Source organism: Pinus tabuliformis, chromosome Q, assembly GCF_031772625.1.
Source record: "Pinus tabuliformis cultivar Carrire ecotype Pingquan chromosome Q, CPIR1, whole genome shotgun sequence".
Classification (NCBI taxonomy): Eukaryota; Viridiplantae; Streptophyta; class Pinopsida; order Pinales; family Pinaceae; genus Pinus; species Pinus tabuliformis.
In genome coordinates, this window is record NC_142296.1 from 1,142,585,951 (window position 1) to 1,142,603,053 (window position 17,103).

The 17,103-nt window shown below is 34.9% G+C and overlaps 1 protein-coding gene and 1 pseudogene across 1 annotated transcript; both read right to left on the minus strand.

The window, feature by feature from the left end:
• Nucleotides 1–319: 319 nt before the first annotated feature.
• On the minus strand, nt 320–14,734 carry LOC149223607 (putative receptor protein kinase ZmPK1). Its single transcript, XM_089387945.1, has 4 exons — nt 14,437–14,734; nt 14,058–14,347; nt 12,485–13,968; nt 320–560 (listed from the first exon to the last, which is right to left on the minus strand). The coding sequence occupies exons 1-4, from the start codon at nt 14,732–14,734 to the stop codon at nt 320–322; spliced, it is 2,313 nt and encodes a 770-aa protein (XP_089244071.1).
• Nucleotides 14,735–14,880: 146 nt separating this feature from the next.
• Nucleotides 14,881–17,103, minus strand: part of LOC149223608 (putative cystathionine gamma-synthase 2 pseudogene) — a 33,624-nt pseudogene continuing 31,401 nt past the window's right edge.

Consider the following 17,103-nt stretch of genomic DNA (forward strand, 5'->3'; position numbering starts at 1 on the left):
TCCCAGAAATTGACAGTTTTCCCAGATTTACACCTTCCAAAATTGAACACAGTCAAAATTTGGATTACTATCTTCTGTTGTGTCTTCTACTAAGACTCGAAACAGTGACTCTAAACAATACGTAACAGGGACATGCTGAGATAGATAAACATGGCGATGATGAGCACCACTTAAACATGGACTGACTGACATATAGACCCATACTACCGACACATAGACATGCAGACCCATACTACCGAACTGATACATAAACACAGGATTCAAAGACAGAGTGATGCTCCTGCGGCCTAGGCTGCCGAGAGCAAACTGCTTGACTTGATCATTCATCGTCCGTGGTGTAGGGTGCTTCCTCAACTCGGCACCCAAATTGCAAAGAGTCATCAGAATCGGAGAGAGGGACCACCGCGCTGGAAGGGAGACCCTGAACAGGCTCGCTAGGACCCGCAAGAGCTGCTGGAGTAGCTAAGGGGGAGCTTTCCCTAACAGGGCATTGCAGGTCAATTATAGGCACTGTCCCTTGAACTTGAGGTGGGTTTTCCAAAGTTGCATCTGCCTGATCTCTGAAAATATCACAATGCTCAACAGTTACAGAGACAATAAAAGTATAATTGGCGAGTGTGCAGGGTATCCGATACCTGACCGTAGGATGCGCCTTTTTGTCTTCTTCTTATGTGAGAGTGTGAAAGCTAATCTCTTTTGGTGATGTGGCAGGTGGCTTAGGGATGATGGTGAATGGTCAGAAGGCTTGGGAGACAAGTAGGGACACTTTGCTAGCTTCCTTGAGGCGTTTTCCTCAATTCTTCCTCAAAACAGGCCACTACAGGTCAACCTATAGGATATCCTAATGCATTCTATAGGATGTCTTGAAAACCTACAAGATCCCCTGTATTTCTACAGGATACAACTGAGAGAAAAAGGATGGGTGTTGAAGGTGATGGAAGGCTTAGGGAAGGTGGTTGGTGGATGGAATGAGGCAAGGGAGTGCCTAGGACCACTTCATAACTCAAAACCAAAGTTGGGAGATGGCTAGATTTGCTCAACAAGCTTAGACAAGTTTCCTTATGAAATGATGAAACTGGTGAGGGTTTTAGTGAAAGCAAGGAATGATCATGGATGGATGAAGTTGTGATGAGGGTGTTGACTATGAAATCTCTTTGTACTTCTGAAACACCTGCACTACATCATACATGGACATTTACCCTAAAATTATGCAAACAAGAAGAATTTCAATTATCTAAGGAAAACAGAATTTCATGAGCTAGTTGCCTACTTCATGCATGAGGAAAACTTGTAGAATAATATGGAACATTGATGAGATCTAATGTAAGACTAAATATAAAATAAATGATAACTAAATCCTACTATTTCAAACTGATTAAATGCTGGCCTAAGTACATAAAACCCTAAATTCCATGAGAAAGTAGAATTCTATCTTTTTGGGGCTGCATAGGAGTTATTTCCTCAAACCATGATCCTTGAAGGAAGGAGTGAGGCCAAAACCACCTACTGACAACTTTTTGATGTTCCTTTATCTCTTATAAGCTACTGCTGAAGTAAAGCATAAATGGAAACAAACTAATAAGAAAACTGGTCAAATCTACACTACTTGCAATGAAATAATTCTAAAGACAATTCAACCATTAATCTATGAAATCAATCTAAGCATACAAATACAAGAAGAGAAGCCTTTGCTACTAGGGTTGGGCCCTAACCCAAGAGCTTCATCCCTCTAAGTTAACTCAGTGCTGGATCAAGGAATTGTTCATTCTCATTATCAAAACAGAAAATTACATAACAATGTCTTCCACAAGTCTTGAACTCAAAAATGACTAGTGTTTTTACAACAAAAATTCAAATCCTAATGAGGCTCTAGGCCTCTTTATTTATACAAATGAAGTCTCCAACGAATTCCTTAAATCTAGGGAGGCTCGGCTCCCAAACTTGAGATAAACTAGCTCTTTAACTGTCACTTGCTCGACTGCCTTTTGATCTCCATGACTTGGATGCTTGTACTTTGAGCTAGTGTGATTGATGGAGGAATATTCGAATGAGGGAGGAGTCAATGAGAAGGATCTTCCTCCTAAAATCTCTCCTCCTTGTCTCATTCGAGTTTCAGTCCTTAATTAGCCAAAATTCCATGATTTTATCTCACAAACCTGTAATCAATGCACATTAACCCACTAGGCATAATATCTCACTTTGACTCATCTCATTAAACAAAATACAATCAAAATATCTAATAAATTGTGAGAAGAGTTGATTTGACTAAGCTAGGAGGTGGATTAAGGTCCATATAGCTACCCAATGATGAGGCTCATCAATTTAGATGCGAGAAATCATTTCCAAAAGGCTGGAAATGCCTCAACCGTTTCTGGCAATTTCTTGGGAGCTTCCAATGTTTTTGCATTAATTTTTTAGAAGTTGTATTTGAAAAAATAGAAAGAAGGAAATAAAGGGTTTTCTAATCCTTCCCTAGCTCACTAAATCAAAAGAAATATCTCTAAAACATGAAAGCTCAAGTAAAAAAAATAAGATATTTTATGGGAGGTGAAGGGAAATAACCTCAATGAAAAGATCTTCTGTTCACATTTTTCAAAATTGTTTCCTAGCATTACCTCTGTTTCCTGCAGTTTCCTAAAAAATCTATCCTAAGTGTTCTTGTTTACAAAAACTCATTTCCTTCCCTTTGTTGGTTTCCATCTCAAATACTTGGGGACAGATAGAAAAGCAGGTACCTTTTACCCTCATTTTCATATATGTCCAGTACAGGTTGAAGTTTCTCTGATGATACTTATCGATTCCAATCTCCGTGGTTATTTGAAATTATGTCAGAAATTATGATATGGGAACTATTGTTGCGGGCCTTATATTTTATACGAGGGAAGAATGTGTTAGTGCTGATGGACTTGTCCTTAGATGGATAGTATGAAAATGAAGATGCAACTAAACTAGTTGGACTGGCATCAAGCTGCTTGTAGTATGAACCTCGACTAAATCCCAATACTGAATTGATTCGAGAAACTCCTCACAAGACTAAGTAGTATAACATGAGCTTGGTGATGCCAAATACCTAGTAGCAAGAGCAGGTATTATTCTCTTCCACCTTGAGTTAGGTTTTAGATGTTGATGATGTTTTTCTTCACCATTAGTGCAAGGGAGCCACCAAAAATAAAGGATCATCATGCCTATATTATTTGCAAAGTTATTGGCATATTTGTGTTTCAAGGGTTTTTGTTGTTTTATTATTTTTGGTCCAACTTTAATGTAAATCTAGCTATTGTGTTTTCAACCATTCCAGTCAAAAGTATTATTTTCAATTTACTGATATTTGTGACTGCTTTGTAAAGTTCTTTTATTAAATTTATTTTGAGAGCGAAATTGATATAATTTCAGTTGTTATGATTTTAATCTCGATATATTTTTATTTTAACTATTTAATAACTCTCACATAATTATTTAAAGGATGCTAGCTTAATGGAAGAACATCTTCTTTATAAGAAGGAGGTTGGTGGTTCAATTCCACTGTGTCCTAATATGAATTAATAAATAATATTGTAGTTTATTTTTAATTAAATACTTTTAATATTGGTTTATTTCAATGGTGAGATATTTTTCTAAATTCATTATCTGATATTGTCTCTAAAGAGACAAAAGTGATGTTGTATTATCTTTGAATGTAATTTTTTATTGTCTCTAGAGAGACAATAGTTAGGATCAAAGACATTGTCTCTTTAAAGACAATATGTCTTTAATCCCAACTATTGTCTCTAGAGAGACAAAAATGAAATTGTGTCTCGAGAGACAAAAAAGCTTGTGTTATATATTGTCTTTATAGAGACGATATTTAAGACAATTTAATTTGAGACACTTGCTTAAACATAATATTTAAGATAGTAAACAAGTTTTCTTTTGTCTCAAGTTAAGACAATTTACCCAAAAATTGTTTTAAAACCCCCTTTGTGTTGTAGTGAAGCAAATTAAGAGATTATGTAGTTTATATTAAATCAAGTTATATTTGCCAATAATACATAACAATTAAAATTTCAACTTAAAAGTTTAATAGAAATAATTTAATTAATTAATTATTAGATTTGAAATCACTTACAAGTGGTAAAAAACCATTCATGGAAGTAATTATTGATACATATCTCTCTGTGCTTTTCCAAACCATATATCATTCGCACAACAACTAATACCCAAATTATGGTAACTTATATATATATATATATATATATATATATATATATATATATATATATATATATATATATATATATATCATCACATTAATAAAGAGATTATTTATTCTATATTAAATTAAGTTAGTTTTATGCATACATATCCCAGTAATAAACAATAGTGAAAAGGAAAAGCAGGGAGTTTAATAGAAATGTTTTTATTATGAAACCTTAAAATGTTTACAAGAATACCATGGGAAAAACCATGAGTTAAGAATACCATGGGTTGTAAGTCCCAAAACAGCTAATGTTTATATTACATGATATTATTTTTTTAATTTTATTTTACTTTTATTTTTATTTATGTAATTTGACCCAATTAAAATGTTTTAATTAATAATTATAATTATTAAATTTATTATTTTATTTTATTTATTTTTATTTTTATTTTTATCTAATTTGACATAGTTGAAATGTTTAGATAACATAATATAACATGTATGAATATGTGTGTATTTTGGAATAGAATTTTGTGTACAAATTAATAGAAATTTACTACTACTGACGTATTGGAATTGAAGACAAGAGATTACAAACTTCTTCTACTATTCTGTGGAATGGAAATCACAATTTAGAAACACGTGCAATAGAATGCAACCATCAAAACCACAATAACACAATGATTTACAAGGGAACTTAACTCAGAAAATTGTACCGATGCTTTGCATTAATTCAAATGAAAAGAAAAATCATTACAATGTTTTTCTTCAACTCTGAAGCACACCCTGTAGTACAATATTGGTCTCCTGCCTCCTGACCTACTATGTCCAACATTTAGCCAATTCAAGCCTCATCTAACCTCCTATGTCCTTGCAAAATCCTAGAGGAATTAAGCTCCTAAAAAATAGGGAAATTCCCTATTTACTTATGAAAATCCAAGGGGAATTGATCACCTATGAAAAAGCACTGTACACTCAATAATATACACATATAAATACAAACATGACTTTTTCTCCACCTCAACTAGGCAATTCGAATTACATGCATTACTGTGTCTATTTTTAGCTGATTGACTAGTTAACTGAGAGATAAGTGAGTTAACAACAATTCTACTACTCAAATGACCTTCAACTAACTCAACTAATGACTTGATCTCAGTTAACTGAGTTCAACTAACAATATCTCAACTAGATTGCTAACTCTTAGCAATCACTACATGCACAACTTTACTTCTAGCTTATAACTCGAATTCACTGAGTAGACTAGTAGACAAGGCCATGGAACACAAGTTAACTACTATCCAACTCATCTTGCAGATATGGAAAATTGAATTACTCAATTTGGCTTAGGCACAAGTCAAAATTGAGCCTTTTTCTTGCTACAATTTCTAATATTTCAAGCATTTATTTCATAATAGGTTTCCAGAATTTTAATTTAAAGTATCCATAATTATGGATGGTAGAGATTTTGATGAATGATATATTCCAGGGGTCCCTCATTCCAACCCATTGTGGACCCAATCCAGGAGCCTATGGATTATGGGCCCATGCATTCTCTAATTTCAGTAGAAATTACTCACGATCTTTTGTACAACAATGGGATCCCAAAACCATGCTTTGACTGCACCAAAATCTCACAAAAAAATTTCCCTTAACATCAGAGATAAGTTCAGATTGCATTGGTTGGGGTCAGAGCTTTAAATCCTTTGTGGCAAATCTCAATTAGAGATGGGCCCAACCACCTGATTGGGCCTCACCCCAAGTCAGAGGTCAGGTTAGTCGGGGTCTCCATGTGCACTTGTCATATTGAAACTCGCAGGATGACTATAATGGTCCCTGAGTTAACTCTGCATTCACACCTATGACCAACCTTGGTGAAATCTTGCTGAGAAGGGACTGCGACCATATGTAAGCACAACAACTTTTGTGGCTTCTAAAATGATCATGGACACGATAAAATGCACAAACATTTAAATGGGTGCACATGATATATATTAGAAGAAAGAAAATGATTACATATTTGGCCTCTCAGGCTTGAGGCCCTTAGACTAACTCAAATTTTTCCTGGCCCTTTCTGGTCTGATATTACATTGAAGATGGCTGCCCCTCACATAGCTTGTAAAAACCTGACTTCCTAGGGAGGAATTTTGCCACGATAGCCTTCAAGAGGCTTCTAAACATTTACAATTACATAAAAAAAAATCAAGGAATTTCATGTCCTCCTTAATGGCTTCCACAATGCCCTTCTGGAAGTTGCTGGAATCGAATTCAGTTGGGGTGGGGTTGATTCTCCTGCATCAAACTCCCGCACTTGAAAATTTCCATGATCTCCTGATCATGTGTGTTTACTGTTGCATATCGTCCATCTTCACCATTGGAGTATTAAATCTTCACATGTATCTTTGAGTGATTTGCAACTATGAATCCTTCATTGACATGACATCGTCGACTCTCCTCCTTTGGCTAACGCTTTTCGCATCTTGGTTTGCCTCCCCTTGTACCTTTCAAGCTTCCCTTTCTCGCTTGGCAGTTTCTCCTTTCCTCACCTCTCAAGAAATTATCTTGTTCTCTTACGCCTCCTTCTCGCACTCTGATACCACTTGATTAATGGTCGATTCCAGGGGTTCCTCATTCCAGCCCCTAGTGGCTCCAATCCGGGAGCATGTGGTTTATGGTCCCATGCATTCTTTAATTTCAGCAACAACAACTCACGATCTTTTGTGCAACAATTAGATCCCCAAACCACACTTCAACTATGCCAAAATATCACAGAAACATTTCCCTTGACGTCAGAATTTGGGCAAATTGTGTTAGTTGGGGTTGGAGATTTCAATCCTTTATGGCAGATCTTGACTAGAGATGGACTCGACTGCCCAACTGGGCTCTGCCCCAAGTAGGAGGTCGGGCTAGTTGGGGTCTCGATGTGCACTTGTCGTGTTGAAGCTCGTGGGTCGACTACAAGGGTCCTTGAGTTAACTCTGCTTTGGTGAAATCTTGTTGAGTAGAGATTCCGACCACCTGCAAACATAACAACCCCTATTGGTTCTAAAAAGACCATGGACATGATAAAATTCACAAGCATTCAAATAGGTGCACATGTTATATATTAGAAGAAATAAAATGATTACAGATTTGGCCTCTTAGGCCTAAGGCCCTTGGTCTAACTCAAAATTTTCCTAGCCCTTTCTGGCCTAATATTACATTGAAGATGGTAGCCCATGACACAACTAAAAAAACCCAACTGCCTAGTGAGGAATATTGCCACGATAGCCTTCGAGATGCTTCTAAACATTTACAATTACATAAAAAAACGAAAGGAATTTCATGTCCTGCTCAATGGCTTCCACAATGCCCTTGTGGAAGTTGCTAGGATCGAATTTGGTTGGGGTGGGGGCGATGCTCCTACATTAGATTTAAACTCCACATAATATTTTTAAAAGTAATCATAGAGGGTTGAGATTTATATCAAATATAGTTATGTTTTTTTGGTTTTTCAATTTAATTAAAAAAAATGTCATGTCCACAATTTTGGGTGGAATTATGATACTTGTGATTCCAAATTGACATGAATGCAAGCTCAAAAAGAGCCAAAAGGTAAAAGAGTTAGACATGAGATAGTTAAAAACAATGTAGTCTAACTATTACAAGTTTATTTGTGTAATTTGTCTAAGCGCCTTAGAAATTGTTTAGGGCACTCAATCCATTTATACATTCAAAAGCATATCTTAAATATCAAAAAATCACAATCTCAATATTGTATTACCATATTCTGAAAAAAACAAAAATATATATTAATTAAACTGCTCATTTAATTATAAATATCACCAGATTCCAAAAAAAAAGCCAAAAGGTCTATTAAGTAAACTGTTAAAGTATAGTAATCTCCTCTGTTAACCAGAGTGAGCAATTAGTTGCATGTTTTTTAAAGTGGAACAATCAATTTCATGTTAAATCAAGTCATTTTTACATAACTAATATATTTAAAGCTCGTTAATTCTAAACATCTCTAGAATCTCATAGTGTTACTAGAAAATTCTAAAAATTTCTCATGCATTGTAAAATCTATTTAATGGCTAGAAAGGCAAACTATGCCCCATGTGTTTTGCATTATCTTTATTCATATTTGTGCCTGTTAATTTAACATCGTATTATAACATTAGTTCAATCCATCAAGTTAATAATATATATATATATATATCTATATATATATATATATATATATATATATATATATATATATATGGAGTTTCACTAAACTTGACCATAGATTTCCCTAGCTGCTAGTAAAATCTTGTGAAAAAAAGTTTAGATGGGTTTCCAACACATAGGGAGAGTCGTAGGTTGATCCCACCACTATTAAGAAAAGAAGAGAAGCAACCACCAAAATTTGTTCATAAAACATTGTAGTATGATTTTTTTTTATCAAGTTGTTGTATCAAAGGGCTAACACAATTATCCAGAACTGTCTGCTGCCATTGAATCCATAGACATTGGAGCCATGTGAGAATTGTGATTAAGGAAGTAGTCGACATTATTAAAAAAAAATTGTTGAAGCAAATTTTCCCTAAGCTACAACCACTAAAGGAAGACACTCGCTCGTATAAATAAGCCAAGAGGAACTACTTTTCTTTGCAGGAGCCGCTATTTGCCCTCGCAAAATGATCCAGAAGGGATGCCATCTACATCAAAGGTCCATTGTATAAGGAAGAAAAAAATTGAGCTGAACTTCATAATTTGTCGAGGGATGGAGGAGATCAGCTTCAAGTTTGAGAAGGACAAATATTTTTTAAGGGAAGAAAAATACGTGTGAATCTTTTCGATTAATAATAAAATGTCAATTGTTTCAAGTTTCAAGGTGTTGGTTTACAAATACTTTTTCAAAAAATTAAAAAAAATCACTAGATAAAAGTGGTTTATTAATTTAGTTTTTATTTTTCATATTTAAAAGAGGTGATTTAATGTTTTAAATAAATGATATATATATATATATATATATATATATATATATATATATATATATATATATATATATATATATATATATTTGAGATATGGGTATTTAAGAAAAACCAAAAATGGTTATTCCAAAATAAATTAAAAAATTGGTGAAAAGTGATTTTGTTATTATAATTGGGTGTTTTGAGTATTTTTTTTTTCCTTTCCAAAAGTGAAGCAATGAGACTTTTATAAGGGTTTCAAAATCAATGAGAAACTTTCCAATTTATAGTAAGGAAGAGATATTACAGAAGTCAATCACGGCTTCCACCAGTAATTAGAACTTAGAAAGGTTCCATAATGAATAGCGCCAACTATCCACTATGGGAAACAAAGATAAATATTTTTGGAAGAATTTGGACTACTAGGAAGGAGTAGTCAACAAATATGAAGAACTAGATATTTAGTAGTAATGGCCAGAGCCCAAAGAGATGCACTAGCAGAGAGAAAAAGAAAGGATTCAAGAGCACTATGGAATTTTCAGAATTGAGTTGAAGGCTCCATATTTCTTAAGATTTTCGTAGCAACTAGTGTCCATCAAGGTTAGGAGATATTGGAAAAGTTATATCAAGGCATTAGGAACGAGTTTGAAAATCTACAAAAGAAAGATGTTGAATTAGTAGATCAGTTTATTACTCAGGTTAGGGAGGTAGTAAATGAGGTTAGAGCTCATGGGGAGAGTGTCATAGATCAAAAGGTGGTTGAGAAATTTCTTAGAAGACTACCACCTTCATTTGGCATTCATGTGACAACCAATAAATTATGCTTTAATTGTGAAGTGTAATAAATGTCTTTAATACTTTATGTACCTTCTTTAATATTGATTCCCATAACTCATTTTGCAACAACCTCAAATGTTTTGTCATCACCAAGCTTGATTTTGGTTTTGAAACTTTCATCCATTGTAGAATGAAGATCCTTATTTCTTGATATGTGGTTAGAACACCTCTAATTTAAATATCATACACCTTTAGTACCATTTTCAACTTTGTCATAAGATAAAAATAAATAGTTTGGAGAGGCCTCATCACCCTCTTGAGCATAATTAACACCCTTTTATTATTACATCCTTTGAATCCACAATCCCTTTCAAAGTTCCCATATCTATTACAATGATAACACAAGCTATTTCTTCTATCAAATCGGCCTCTACCTCTACCTCTTGAACCACCTCTTCCTCTACTTCCTTTTGAATACTTTTAATTTTGACTTCTACCTTGGGTTTGGTTTATTTTGGTGCTAGTGTTGGCATATTCATTCTTTGTAATTTGCAATTTGTAGGAGAAAGCTTTCTCATCACTTTTTCTAAATGAATCTCTCAATCTTTCTTCATGAGACATAGGAGATCCAACTAGGACATCAAACTAAAGGGTAGACAAATCCTTGCTTTCTTCAATGATTATGGCAATGTGGTTCCACCTTAGTGTTAGAGACCTCAACACCTTTTAAATCACAACCTCTTTGTTTACATTTTCTCCAAAAGTAGCCATTTTATTGAATACATCTTTTACTCACACACAATAGTCATCATATTTTAAACTTCTTGCATATTTAGATTCTCAAACTCTATTTTTACTGTCCATAGTTTGATAACTTTGTCTTGATCAATGCCCTGGTAAGCTTCTTGTAGAGTGAGCACCCTAAGTTGTCTCTGCACTTGCAATTCTTAGAAATAAGCTCTTATCTAGAACTATATGAATGTGAAATAAATCTTCAACATTTTTCTTTTTTACCTCTATCTTAGTCGCTCTATCATTGGTTGTAAAAGTGTTCCAATTAGTTGGCTCCTCATAACCTATTTCTACAATCTCCTATAAATATGTTTTTTTTTTAAATGTCATCGTCATGATGCACCGTTACTGATAATCACTTCCATTAAATTCTAGAATGAGCAAGGGGTTAGGATTGTTGGAGTATGTACCTCCTACTTGTTTTATGTGTGTGATCTTATTTGATTGTTAGGATTATTGGTTATTATTAGGTAGATTTCATCTCTATGTAGAGAGTTTGTTCATATTTTCTAAGAGTGTAAGATCTAATTGGTTTAAGAGATCTATTCTCCAACTAGCTAGCTTCTTAAATTAGTGTGTAGTTGAGATATTCCTTCAATCGATAGATTATGCGTCCAAGATAGTTTGTTTATCTTGAAACTAGAATTGTGTATTTATATGTGCAACACTATTTGATTAAGTTAGAGTGGTTGGAAATGATGTCTACACTCCAATTTTAACAAGAATTTGACATGATTATCCCAAAACAAAAACTTCTCTGATACCAAATAAAAGCTCTATAACTTTATGTATAAACCAACTGATTAATCAATTATAATAATATGGAAAAGATAATACCAATGCTAATAAAAGTGAAATCACTTAGAACTAAAAAAAAAAAAAAAAAAAAAATTTGATTCACAAATCTACAAACATCAAAATTGTTCAACCCAAATCATCATAATTGAACTTCTCAATAAAGAAATTCGCATCCTTTTACCAAATAAACAATTCAATAATTTTAAATAAATATTTACACTAATTTATTTTAAAAAAACAAGTTTTATATATATTATTTACTATTCATTAATGAATTTAAAATAATATATTAATTATCATTTGAAAAGGAAAATTGGAAAGGTGATGAATCTCTTATCAGAATTAAAGATCCCCGTGTAAACAATTCCATTATCCTTTAGGTTGGCCTTATAAAGCATTACCACGGAGTCGCTCAAAGAATTTTGGTAGGAAAGTTCCATAATTTGTGTCAGCAGGAAAGTTCCATAATTTGTGTCAGCATATCGTTAACTTGTTTGACTCTGCTGCCATTGGAAACTAAACCATGCATGTTGTAAACTAATAAAGCGGTCATGGGAACTTCTGGTTCATCTGCAACTTACAGAGCATGATGAACGCGTTTATTTTATTGCCAGATATTCAATATTGCATACGCTGCAGGCTTATTATTCAATACTGCACACACCCAGTCATTAAGCTTATTATTATAGATAAAATTAATTCATCAACAACAATAATATCATATAAATAGTTTGATGGAAAAAATATAATATAATAATAATATCCGTAATATTATATATTATATATGAATAGTAAAAATAAAAATCTATCTTAAAATTTTTATATATCTGGAAAAAAATCTTACACATATCCCTGGCCTACAAACTCTTGGGAATACTTAACCCTAACCTCATATCTTTATCTTACTTGTACCTAACATACCAACGCTTCCCAATATTAAACCCTAACCCCATAGCTTACTTCTACTCTTTACAAATAGTAAATCCTAACCCTAAAATTATACCCGTTATGATTCTGCCGCATGTTGCTGACTCTCAACTGCGAACGAAGAGGAAGAGACAGTTGGAAATGATTTGGCTGAATCGTTCGGCAAATAGAATCTGATGATGTAAAGGAATCAGGTTGAGAGAGCATTTCGAAGGCCTGACTCATGGATGGTCTAACATCCTTGTCTTGCTCGATGCAGAGCAGTGTTGTTTTCAGGATTCTCTTCACCTCTGCCGAATTAAAATCTCCATGCAACCTCGGATCCACCACTTCCTCAATCGCCCTCCCTTCCCTCATGATTGCACAGACCCACTGAACCAGATGTCCTGTTGAACTGGATAACGAGCTTCTTCCGGTCACTATCTCTAACAAAACAATCCCAAAGCTATAAACATCCACCTTGGACGTGATTGGCAGATTCATTGTCCACTCCGGTGCTAAATAACCCCGCGTGCCTCTAATGGTGGAGAAGGCGAATGAGTGATCCCTATCTACCAGCTTCGCCAAGTCAAAGACCGCAACCTTGGGACAAAAATTCATGTCCAGAAGTATGTTTTGGGGCTTGATGTCACAGTGCAGAATCCATTCCAAACATTCTTCGTGAAGGTAGGCTAACCCCTTGGCTGTGACCACCGCAATCCCAAATCTTTCTTTCCAACCCAAAACTCTGTCGTTGCCAACTTCCTGGCTTTCTGCAGTCAGATACTTGTCTAGAGACCCATTTTCACTGTACTCGTAAACGAGCAACCTGTGATTTCCTTCCGCACAGAAGCCAAACATACGAACTAAGTTCATGTGATGGACTCTCGCAATCACACTCACTTCTGCCCAGAACTGATCATGACCCTGGGATACTCCTTCCATCCGCTTCACTGCTACCACCTCACCATCAGTCAGAACGCCTTTGTACACCGTCCCAAAGCCTCCTTCTCCCAGTCTTATCTTGAAGTTATCCGTCGCTTTCTTCAATTCTGCAAAGCTGAAGTTCTTGAATCCCCCGGGGATGTCTGAGTAGGCTAAACGTTCATAGCCAAGATCTCTATATGTTCTGGACATATGCCACCAACCAAGTATTACACAAAACAGCTCTGCAACACCAAATGCAATAGCAAAATATCTTAGTGCAGATTTGACATTAGGGCTTCTTGTCTTATCTTTTTTGTCTTCGTCCCTGGAAGGCGAACAGTTTAATGGCAAAGGCTGAGACGCACTGGTAATATTAGAAACAGTAGAATCATTGCTGGAAACTTTGATGTACATGTGGGCCGCCTCACCGGGAGATCGGTATCCACTGATCAGTAAATACTTAGGAAAACACAATCCGGTGCCATCCATTCTGTAGACAAAGCCTTCACAACGGCTGTCATTCATGCACACAAATTTACACTCTTCCAGCGTATACTCAACAAGGCTAGATAGATCGAAGTTAGGATAATTTGTATGTGGAAGATGAAGAAGCTTTGTACTGGACGCGCTATGCCCATTCAGTTCTTGATTCCGCTGGCAAACTTGGAACCAACTGGTGGAATCTTTCATGTGAAATCCAGGGGGACATGTACAACTGGGCTTTGGAGTGTATATGCACAGACCGTACATTCCACAGAAGCCATGAACTCTACATTGATCAGGGACCGCCATCCAAACAATGGTCCATTTCCATCAATGTCCAGAGTTAATCTTCTCTTGGGGCCTTCTCCATAATCTGATGCCGCAATGTTAAACCCGTCGTTTGACCTGAAATTACCGGAGGCATTCAACATAGCTTGGACATATAATGTGTTTTGCCTGCCAGAAGGCCCGTAGTTGTCCTTCAATCCTGATCCGTCGTCGTAAATGAGTCGAAGAATGCTGTAGCTATCAAAGTGGAGACGATAGTAGCCTGGTTTAAACGTGCCCCTTCCCAATCTGGATATTAACTGCATATTATTCCTGAGGGGCTGGAGTGGAAGAAGAGTATCGGTTGGATACTGAAGCTTTCCCACACATGATCTACCGAAAAGCCACGTAATACCAGATTTCCCGTTTCTAAAAGGGCAGCCTCCTTTACATTGGAGTTACTGCCGGTGTTGGTACTCCACACAACTGATCCGTCTGCATCCGACAGAAGGAGGTTTCCATCTTTTCTCAGAAGAAGACGGGAATCTCTTCCGTTTACGGGCTGATCTCTGTTTGCCACCCAGGCAACCGTTCGGTCGAGTGTTTGAGTATACCAGATGGCAAAAACATAAGCATTGTCACCCACCATGTAAAATCCAGCAGAAAACATTTCATCGGGAGAAACCAAGCAAGTTGTATTCTGTTGGGGACTGAGTGAAGAACCGCGCTTCAGCACATATTTTTTAATGCTGCACTGATGGTTGGAAATGTAAATTCCAGAAGCATGGGTGCAGGTGAATAGAAACATCAAGCAAGTTAGCTGAGCAGAGAAGAAGCCAGTGGAACCGCAGCTCTGCTTCCATTGCTGCCAGAGACATTAATCAAATCCGGCAATCCTCTTTGTCCATCCCCACCAGGAGTAACAGAGTAATGGTGTCCCATGTCAAGTTGCATAGAAACGTCCTAAATCAGAAACAAGTAGTAGGAATGTGAAATACCAATTCCAAATGATGAGGCAACACGCTCTATACCACTAAATTCTAAATTGTGATAAATATGGGCAGAGTATTTATTTTAATATCATGTTAAATATGATTAGCAAGGGTTAAAAAAAATGCAGTAAAGCATAATTTGAGAAAAAACATGACATATAAAAAGTTAGTGAAGAGTGGAAAGTAAAAAATGTTATTCAAAGCTAGAATATAAAGTTAAATCACTTACATTATGTCAAATTCACATATTTAATATCCTGGGTATTAATCTTTAAAGATGCTCTTTCAAGTTCCAACAAAAATATTAGATAGATTTTGAAAAACCAAATTAAATCATTTTCATATTAGATATTGAAATGATTATGGTATTAAGTAATATTGGAAGATAAAACTTTCTCACCTAATACTTATGAAATCATAAACATAATTTTTTTTTCAATTTTTTTTAATTAACAAATTTATATGAAATCATTAATATTAATTTATTTTTCCAAAATTATTTTTATTTATAAATTCAATAAAATATGTTAATAATATTAAAAATATTTAAAAAACATTCAATATAATTATTCAAAATAATAAGATTTTATTAAATTTATTTTAAAATTTGAAATATCATATAACTTGGCCCTTGTAAATTAATTTTATTAAATTTTATTTGTAATTATTTAATTTTAAAATAATATAATTATTTGAATAATAATATAATAAAAATGTAATTCTCTATTGAGAAGTGCTATGGTGAAGTTTTATGCTAGTAATTAAAAGCTTTCATTTATTCCACATGATATTTTGGGAGATTGGCTATGTATTTGACCAGGCATGGGCCTATAAATAAATGCAAAAGACTTTTAATGCCTCATAAAAAAAGACTTTATTCGGAAAAAGTGGAAAAAGGTCTAAGAATATTGATGCCTCACAAAGAAAACTTTATTCGGAAAAAGTGGGAAAAGGTTACTAAGAATAAACGCAAAAGGTTTTTAAGGCCTCAGAAAGAAGACTTTATTTGGAAAAAGTGGAAAAAGGTTGCTAAGAATAAACACAAAAGGATTTTAATGCCTCAGAAAGAAGACTTTATTCGGAAAAAGTGGAAAAAGGTTGCTAAGTGCACTCACTTGATCAAAAGCCGATAGTTTGTTCCATTCAACCTTAACATAATTTGTTTCTAAATGTGCTAATTTTTGCATTATTGTATGTCAAGGTCCAATGGAGGAGAAGGATTGGTGTCATATGAACTTTCCAAATGCCAAGGATTTTACCTTAAATTTTTCTGCAAGTGAATAATTTCTTCCACCATTTATGAAATCAATGCATAAATTAAAGGTTCTAATAATTTTCAATCACAATTATAAGTGTGTTACACTCCAAGGCATATCAACCTTGTCTTCATTAACTCGGTTAAAAGTTGTTCACTTAGAGAGAGTAATTCTTACTCCTCTTCAAGGATACTATCAATCCTCACAAAAAATAGAGAGGTTAAAAGTTGTTTAGTTAGAGAGAGTAATTCTTCCTCCTCTTCAAGGATACTATCAATCCTCACAAAAAATAGAGAAGTTATGGTTGATTCTTTGTGAGGATCCAAATGCTATAATAACTAAATATAGTAGGTTACCTATCAAATCCATGGTTCTCCTTCGACCTTCCTCCTCTTATGGTTTTCCAAACATTGACGTGCGGTGGGTAGGGGCCACACGCAATGTAAACCCGGATTCACTAGCATTATGGAAAACAAATGTGCCCAAACCCTGCAATGAATCCCACATTATTAGGGTGAGAGAAGCTTTGACACGAATTAAATCTAGTAGGTTACGTGTCAAATCCATGGTTCTCCTTCGACCTTCCTCCTCTTATGGTTTTCGAAACAGTGACTTGTGGTGGATAGGGTCCACACGCTTTTTGTAGGTCACTTTTGTTAGCAAGTTCTGATTTCTCTTATGCGCAGATTCTGCAAACCGATTTACAAACTTCAATGAACACTCTTTACATTGTGTGGGGACCAAACAAGATTGTCTATGGTAGCTCAGCATTGTACATCAACCTTGTATTT

Excerpts from the sequence above, each read along its gene's own strand:
- LOC149223607 (XM_089387945.1), bottom strand. The coding sequence starts at position 14,734 with ATGTTTTCTGCTGGATTTTACATGGTGGGTGACAATGCTTATGTTTTT. Across the intron at positions 14,348-14,436 it reads TCATGTGTGGGAAAGCTTCA|GCTACTATCGTCTCCACTTT; the intron begins GTATCCAACCGA and ends CGTTTAAACCAG. Across the intron at positions 13,969-14,057 it reads TGGCTTCTGTGGAATGTACG|CGGAATCAAGAACTGAATGG; the intron begins GTCTGTGCATAT and ends CAAGTTTGCCAG.